We start from the raw sequence: 8,486 nt of genomic DNA, 5'->3' as shown, positions 1-8,486 counted from the left end.
TATTACAAGCTATTTTGTTCCCTGTGTACATACTGTGTGTATTTATCTATGTATACTGCACAGTCCCATTTATGTAAATTAATTAAAGAGACATGATTTATTTATATTTTATAATCCCTTAATGTCTAAATCCACAGGCCTAAATTATGCATGTTAACATAAACCTAACCTAGGTCAGTTAAGTAATGCATACCTGCTCATTTCAAAGTTACTAAATTGGCAAAAGCCAATACATCCTGACTTTAGTAAATTTCATAATTCTTACTTTAGTAAAAAACACTCATAGCTGGTATAACTGTTATAACACATGTAATTATAATGTTTCACTGCATTTTCATGCAGACTATTAAGCAGCATTCCCACCAAATTACTCCTCACAAGCTTAGAGAAAGTTGTAAAATGCTATAATTGGCAAGCTAACCATTAGCGCAGTTTTTGTGACTAAGCTAACAGTTACCATCCTGGCTAAAGCTGTTGAATTGTCCCTGTAGATTCTATCTGTTTTTCACCTTCTGTTGTCTCAGATTGAGTGGTGTTTTGTTTTACCACTGCATATAATTTCATTCAATAAAGAGAGAAACAAGCACTACACGGCTAACACTCATAACATTTGTTAGCTCAGTTGCTAACACAAATCATAGTATATTTAAAAGCAGGACTACGCTTAAATGATGGACTTCTGTCTCGTAACTGTCAACAAACTTTTGCTCTTTGGTGGAACATTGATTCACTTAGATTAAACAGATTTGAAAAAAAAAGACCTTAGCTTGTAAGATAATAGCTTCCCTTATTGTGGACACTGGATATCCATCAGTCAAAATCAGTTAATTTAACAATTTATTTCAACCCAAATCAGTCCCCTGATGCACAGATTTCATGGAAATGAGAGAGAACATTTGCCATTTTTAATCTTGTTGCTTTGGTGTCTCTTGGTCATCTAATTTCCTGTAACAGAGGAATAGTTTAACGAGAAACACAAATCATAAATTTCCTGCCTTGATTAAATTAACAAGTAGTGATAGATTATCAACTCAATCATGTGCGATTGTTGTATTTGAAGGGATTTATAAAGGGGGTTATAAAGAGTCAACATTCTATTCTATACTTTAAACACATATTTTAGACTTTTGGGTTTTACAAATATCTAAATGTGATTCAGATAATTCAGGTGTAGGCTATCATAATGTGAGGTTTACAGTAAGACTAATCACAACTTGACATATGCAGATAATGGATCAACATACAGTTTCAAGTATAACGCTATGTTGCAATAAAAACACTATACCTACTGTTCCTTAAACTGGATTACCTTAATTTGCAAAGGAAACTTTGATGTGCCCAAGAACTGTAGTGAAGATTGTGAATGGCTATTGAGTTCATATTGCTTTGCTAACTATAAGAATAAATTTGGTTTGCTGTAAAAAAAAAACTAAAAAAAACGAGCCGCTTCCGAGTGATCTATAATCCATGTAAGCGATCCAACAAACTTCTGACTGTTGTTTTCTCTTCCCTGGGTTGTGAGTATCAAAGCAGTGTGGTGAGTTTCCTTAAGTGATGTGCCTTGCGACTGCTGTGAGACAGAGCTGTGTATCGACAGCTCAATTTGTCTGGTGTTGACTGACAGAAAATAAGATCTATCATCAATCAAAAGGCCTCTGCAGCTGCCACTGACTGCGTTTGTGTACCATCCACTCTGTTTTAAGGGCAGACTCCATTTCAACAAATATTACCTGGCCTTCTCTTAATGGGTAACTTTCCCTGTTTCCTGCATTGTGAGGCTCAAGGGTAGTGGAGGAGATTGACACAGCTTATATTTCCACATGAAATTCTGTTCACATGCTTGATGAAAACTTGGCTGCGACAAATAGGGTGGCTTTGGCTTCATTGTTGTATTAGGAGAATATCTAGAGAATCCATGAACATTTTCTTCTAAATATCACTGGAGGAGAACAATACTAAACATATCTCAGCAACACTTTGGACTTTTTTCTAGTGTTTTGATCCTTTCTTGAGCAAACTGTTTGTATTTTCTGCAGACTAAGCCCAGCAGAACAAACAACACTTTGGTGCCTATTTTTCTGTTTGTGTTTCATTCATAAATAATACAGAAAATGACTATATGACACTATGGCATTGTTTTTCTTAGGTAAGGACAGTGAGGCCATAGAAAGCCATGCGATGCCAGAGAACAAATTTAGGTAACAGCATAGGTGGAAATGTGCAGTCATGGGATCCATACATGCTGCCAGACAGCTTTAATCTGCAGGTCTCCTGCTGAGGGGACCAGATAAGCAGACTGTTGTTAGTTTGAAATAACCTCAGAGTGAACCTGTTGAAGATGAATCCCTGAAGAATCACTGGCACGGTGCTGAGAAATTAAGTGTTTGCAGACAGACTATTTAAAATCTGTCTGAGAAAATGTTTACAGCAGTAGTTTTAACGTTGTGGGAAATATGCTTTTTTCGCTTTCTCTCTAGGAGAAAATTGCTTCACCTGTCACACCTATATTATTGAGTCTTAGAGATGTGACTGTTGCCGGGCTGTTTCCTTTTGTGTCCTTCTATAAAACTATGAGAGGTATATATATCTTAAGATTGAACCATCTCTTAGAAACCTTGCTTCATAAAGAAAACATCTTTAATGTTGAAACATGCCAGTGATTGAGAAATACTACGTTGTAGCAGTACACAAATTATCAATAGAAGTTTGTGTAATCATATTGCTCTGTAAGGAAAGCAGTTGTCAAAAATAAATATTTATTTCCCCTGAGGTTTAGGAGTATATTGATTCCTCTGATATGTCCCTTCTACCTCAGACTAATGATTGAAAAGAACAAAGCTAAACCAGAGTATGGGCTAAATTTACCAAGTCAAACTGAAACAAACTTGCATCTTTCCTGCCTGTTTACAATACAGCAGCCACTTGTACGTGCCAACCAAAGATCAAACAACATTACACCTGTGACTTGCTGTTGATATGATCCTTTTCCGTTAAGAGTTTCATTTACTGTCACCCCTGACATGGACGCATGAGTTGAGCGCCAACGACAACCCTTTTCATTGTCACATACCCTCCCCTACAGACTCACCAATGAGATGAGAGGAGTGCAAATTGCTCCCTTGAATGCATCGCTTTAATCACTATGAATCAGAATACAGATTTTATCCTGGCTTGTGATTTAACTCTGTAATTTGGACGTCTGAGCATGGCTGTGTAAATCCATTGCCGAGATGAAACTAAATCACTGTTGCATGTGAATAAATGTATTATTAAGAGCTGAAAATAAGACAAGATAACATTTCATACTTTCCTGGGTATTAAGGAACAAAACAAGTTAAAGAAATGGTGCCTTCTATAAATAAGAACATAAGCTTTTATTACTTTGTGCAGTAGTTTAAGCAACCAAAACAATTTACTTTCCTTACATGAATCCACAAAGTCAGTCAAGCCCCAGTCCTGGCAGATTTGTCTAATTTTTCACAACACACGCTGCGACCTCTGATCAGAGCAAGGCTGTCTGAAAGAGCGAACGGGGTGCAGCATTGATTTGGCCACAGAGTTCCTGAGCTGCTTGAAGAGCATCCAAAGAAGCAGGATCATGAGCATCAGGAGCCCAAAGAGCATCCCCACATACAAGCTCAGATTCCAGCCCCAGCCCAGCGCCAAGGGCAGTGAGGTGGATGCTACCAGAAATTTTCTGGGAGCAGGCATGTGTTTTAAGCAGCAAAAACTGATTTTCAGCCACAGTTTGATCTCCTCAGGGTTTGGACAGACACTGCTGAAGCCATTGTTCAAAAAAAGTATCCCACTGGTTTGGCTGTGTTAAAGAATTCCAGTTTCAGCCCACATTCAAGCATGTGCCAGTGATAAAAAAAAAAAAACCTGTTGAGAGCAAGTGCATGGTCTCTGCGCTGTCCATTCTGTGGGCAAAAATCCTCACTGTATCTGGGCTCTGCTTCCTCTCTCCCGTCAGATGCCTTGCACAGAACCAGCCTTCCTATTTATCTTGAGAGGGGAAGAGAGTGAGGTGCCTTCAATGCTATTGGCTACCTTCAGATCACTTGAGAAATCAAGTCACTGATAAGATCCTCAGTACAGTTACATTTACCATGGAGCTTTATTTCCAACCCATGCGTTTGAAATCAGCAGTACCAAGATGCAATTGAATTAAACCCAAATCTGATTACTGCTTAAGAAATCAATTAAACTGCATTTACATGAATGAGAATGAAAAATCCCTTCTGTAACCATTTGTGAAGTATACATCATGTTTCCATCCAGGAATCTCATTAGACATCTTCACCTTGCAGGGCTTAAATGTAGTCAAGCATGCAATTGTTTTGTTAACTTACAGCAATACCTTAAAGAAACCCTAAACAGATCTACTCATGCCAACTATTTAAAAATATCACTTCCAATTCCATTTGGATAGATGCTCCCATGTCCTTCATGGAAAAACTTTTCCTCTGCTGCCCTCATGAGGATAAAGGTATAACCAATAAGTCTTACTTTAAATTGATTTTATTTACAAGAGCCATATTTTACAGTGCAGATGATGCCTTAAAAGCCATCAATTTAAGAGGCACCAATGTAACGAGACAGATGACTCTGACAGACAAATGCACTTTAATCTGCATCCCATAAGGCCAAATGTTACACTGTGGAAAAGAGGTAAAACTGCTTAGAAAACTCAACCTCAGCAAAAAAAAAAAAAAAAGCCACAATCTGAGTTAGAGTACATTCACAGGTCCTGGAGTAGATCAAGTCAGCATTTAAGAGTGGTGATAAAACATCTGCATTTGTCTGATTAAAAGTCAAACATTTTAAAACTGCTTGATTAGCCAAAACTGGTAGTGTCTGGCATGAACATTGGGATTCAGAATATAAAAAAATATTAAAACTTCTAAAATATCTACCACTACTCCAAAAGGAGCGGGGTATGTCATTTGAAACTGTGGCACATCATTTACAAACAAGGGTGCACATCTACAATGGGAACAGGAATCAGTTGAGCAGCAGTTTAGCTGGTGCATCAATAGTGGAAACTTCAAGGTACCTGTGAAAGAGGAGAGTATTTAGAACATTTACTTCAACGACAAGCCAACAGGAGTAAATCTTGTCAGGAATACTAGCAGCCTACTTTGAGCCCTTGTACTTCTCCCGGACAGACTGCTGGGCATGCTGAGCGGCACTGAGGTACATGTGGTGAAGATCTTCAATGCATGGCATCAGATCTTCCAGGGTGTAGCCAGTTCTATCAACCAGGGACTTGGGCTGAGGATTAGAGTCATAGTATGTGTAAACAAACTTTGCATTCCCACAACTGGAAATAGCCTGGATTTGCTAATAGCATCTCATGTCAAGAAGTCCAATTATAATCTTGGCTCATGCTTGGAGCACCTGAAATAGTCAACTGGGCACAAAGCGCTAGTTGACGACCAATGCCATCTTTAAGTACTAAGAACTTACCCATGAGCCACCAGTCACTGCATTGTTGGCCAGGACGTAGGATGCAGCGGCTGTTTGGGATGGAAGGTATTTCAAGAAGGGGTCCGAATCAACCAGACTGAGCTCCCCAAGGTACTGAAAGAGGACAGTGAAAGACTGAGCTACATTCAACTCAACATTTTGATATCCTTGCTATTTTGGCCACAAAAGTTACAGCATACTCAAACGTCCAAATCCTTTGTTTGCATTAGTTGGTGCATGCTCACCATTGCCAGGTTTTCCACCTGTTTGCTGACAGAGTGGTTGCAGAAGTACTGTGTGAGAAACTGGTTTATTGTCGGTGCTGCCAGATCAAAGGAGAGTACTTTAAGCACCAAATGCTCCATTCTTAAAACTTGCTTCTTGGTGTAGGTGTCATCTGTGATGTAGACAAACTCTGCCACCTCAGGAGGGTATATTTCTTCAAATTTCCTGTATTCAGAGAATTAAATGTATATAAAAAAAATACAAGTTTGTTATGAACCGACTGAATACAGAATAGGTACATACGAAGCTAGGAGCATGGCAGCAGTCCCGACAAGCTGAAGTTTGCCCCTTAGGACAGACATTGAAGAGAGGAAGCGGTCGATGTAGTTAACAGCCAGATAAAGTGTCTCGTTCTGCAGCTTGTACTCTTCTCCAACCTCGACCAGCCAATCAACCAGGATGGCCCTCATGCTGTTTGTGATGTCAGGTTGCTTCTTCATGTAGCCTGCTTTAGGTCTGGTTTTCACCTATGGGGCAACATTAACAATGTGCATGCTAAATAAAGTTAAACTACAAGGGGACACATGGCCACCATGATGGCAAATTTAAAGATGACCATCTCTCACCTCCATTTCTCTCAGGTATGTGTGGATTTCAGCTGCATATTCTGGGACTTCATTTACGTTGACATCCTTCTCCTCCCCCTGAACCACAGACATGTCCATGGGAGAATCTGTGGAACAAATCCTTGTATTTAATGTGCAGAGAAAAGTCAGACCAAGTGGTCAGCTTTGTGGCAGATCATTCATGGCACTGTCAGTTGAAAGTTGTGCATCAGATGGTTTTAATAGAATTTAACTTACCAAAGCTGACATCCATCGCTGATGGAATATCTATAGTTGCCAGGGGTTGCCGGAGCCGTGCAACTGCATTGCCGATTACCAGGGGAGAGCTTTCCACTGTGAGCTTTTCTTTGAGTGTTTCAGCCACCTGTTTTTTGATGCAGGCGCCATCAGGCTCATCCACATGGATCTGGAAAGCAGGTTGCTTGGTGGGTGGCTTGTCGAAACAGCTTTTGCTAAAGTCTTCATTCTTGCAAGACAAGGACTGTGAGGACTCCTCGAGTTAGAAAGACAAACCAATTTCAGAGGATTAGAAAGTTCTTTAGGCAGCAACCAGTCACAGTGACGTTAGTAAAAGTGCAACAAAAACCAGTTGGGACAAATCTAAGATGCGTTAAGAACTATTCAGTGCGTTAAATTACTCTTATCGAAATGCTTGCTTTTGCACAGCAGCTCAGCACTTTTGCTCGTTATGCCAAGATGGCGGGAATACCTCCACAAGCTAAAAAATTATATATAAAGATATACAGCACAATCTGTGGTCTAAAGTTTTTGACTTCGTTAGTGTATTATTAAGTTGATTGTGTTTGTAAAATGGCGGACTACCGGGAAACAGAAGAACACGGAGCGACATTCAGCGCTCCCAAGTTCTAAATGAAGCTTATCAAAACATGAAGAAAATATGTATATAAGTCTTACTTTATCCACATGGGTTAGCCATCTCGTTGTTTGACATTAGTTACTTGCATACCACGTATAATAGCATCTGAGTTTAGCGTCAGCTACGACTAGCTTCGGCTAGGCAAACCATGCAGCATTGTTACCTGCTTTGCGCCGCGCTGGCTCTGGGCTTTGCTCCGCTGGTTGTTCTGCAGGGCTCCCAGGACGGTTCTGTTTGCTGCTTGTTTTGGTGGAAGGTTCTCTTGGTTTTCATTTGCAGTAGCTCTGGGTTTAATAGAGCCTCTGAGCCGTGACAGCATATTCTCCTGGTTGTGAAACTCACCAGCCGCGCTTCCTTGTCTGTTAGCTCCCGACATGTTTCCCCTCAAACAAAAACTCCTGCCTATCTCCGTTTTATGAGGAGAAGTTAGCTCGTCCTCGAGAAAGAAGACGAAATTACCACGAATGTTTTTCGCGGCAAAAGCTCGTATACATATAGTTATACTGGGACGAGCATTAGGTGTAATCCTACTGATGAAGGTTAAAAGATTCGTTCACAATCAAAATTAGACAGTTGAGATGGCAACGACGCTTGGAACTCCAGCGCTAAAACAAAACAGACAAAAATAAGATGTGCAGTTGAAGGTAAACTGGAAGAGACGCATAAATAAGAGCTTAAGTTGCCATAGTCCTTTGTGTTCTTGTTTAGTTTTTAAATCAGCACTAACCTGCAGACAAGGCAGCTAACCACGATCCATTGACACAGAAACATGTAAGGATGCTACTTTCTCTCAGTTCAAGTAGCCCGCGAGGATTGAAACGGACCAATCACAGGTAGCTAAGGTAATGACGTAAAACTTGTACGGGGCCCGAAATAGTACAATATACCTTTGATTAAAAATTCAAAACCGGTTTGACACAATAGTTACGTACAGACGAACGTTATATAGAAGATACACACAAACTTTTGTATTTCAGTGTTAGTAACTCTAATCGTACGTTTTTGACGTAACTCTGTCAGCCATTTTTTTTTTAACCTTGGGTAGCGATTTTTTTTGGGTGGGGTAGTAAAAAGATTTTCTGCATGTATGTGGTTGATTATGTATCAAAGCTCTCCTGTAAAGTTGCTTAATTTGAAAAAAAAATTCCAATAAGGTTAGAACTGTAAATAATTAACGTAACTTACATACACAGTTGAAAATAACACTAACCACCTTAAAACTGCTAACTGGTTAAATCGTTTAAAACATTTCTACATTTAATAAAACTCCATGTAAAACTTACAAAGGA

General features: G+C 39.6%; 1 protein-coding gene across 2 annotated transcripts; it reads right to left on the bottom strand.

Moving 5' to 3' along the window:
• Window positions 1-4,503: 4,503 nt before the first annotated feature.
• Window positions 4,504-7,997, bottom strand: ccna2 (cyclin A2). 2 transcript variants are annotated; one of them, XM_072395214.1, is made up of 9 exons: window positions 7,925-7,997; window positions 7,361-7,802; window positions 6,558-6,813; window positions 6,321-6,427; window positions 5,998-6,221; window positions 5,715-5,919; window positions 5,470-5,583; window positions 5,141-5,274; window positions 4,504-5,056 (listed from the first exon to the last, which is right to left on the bottom strand). In XM_072395214.1, exons 2-9 carry the CDS (start codon window positions 7,571-7,573, stop codon window positions 5,005-5,007), a joined length of 1,305 nt encoding a protein of 434 aa, XP_072251315.1. In that variant the 5' UTR covers window positions 7,574-7,802; window positions 7,925-7,997; the 3' UTR covers window positions 4,504-5,004. The 2 variants fall into 2 exon arrangements, with proteins under 2 accessions (XP_072251315.1, XP_072251314.1); XM_072395213.1 differs by having other exon boundaries at window positions 7,361-7,991.
• Window positions 7,998-8,486: the final 489 nt, after the last annotated feature.

Source organism: Leuresthes tenuis, unplaced genomic scaffold (assembly GCF_036924035.1).
Source record: "Leuresthes tenuis unplaced genomic scaffold, fLeuTen1.0.hap1 SCAF_11, whole genome shotgun sequence".
Classification (NCBI taxonomy): Eukaryota; Metazoa; Chordata; class Actinopteri; order Atheriniformes; family Atherinopsidae; genus Leuresthes; species Leuresthes tenuis.
Note: the sequence above shows the minus strand (reverse complement) of the source record. Positions and strands in the feature narration are given on the sequence as shown.

Excerpts from the sequence above, each read along its gene's own strand:
- ccna2 (XM_072395214.1), bottom strand. The coding sequence starts at position 7,573 with ATGTCGGGAGCTAACAGACAAGGAAGCGCGGCTGGTGAGTTTCACAAC. Across the intron at positions 5,584-5,714 it reads AGGTGGAAAACCTGGCAATG|TACCTTGGGGAGCTCAGTCT; the intron begins GTGAGCATGCAC and ends GTCCTCTTTCAG. Across the intron at positions 5,275-5,469 it reads CAGTGACTGGTGGCTCATGG|CCCAAGTCCCTGGTTGATAG; the intron begins GTAAGTTCTTAG and ends TCTAATCCTCAG.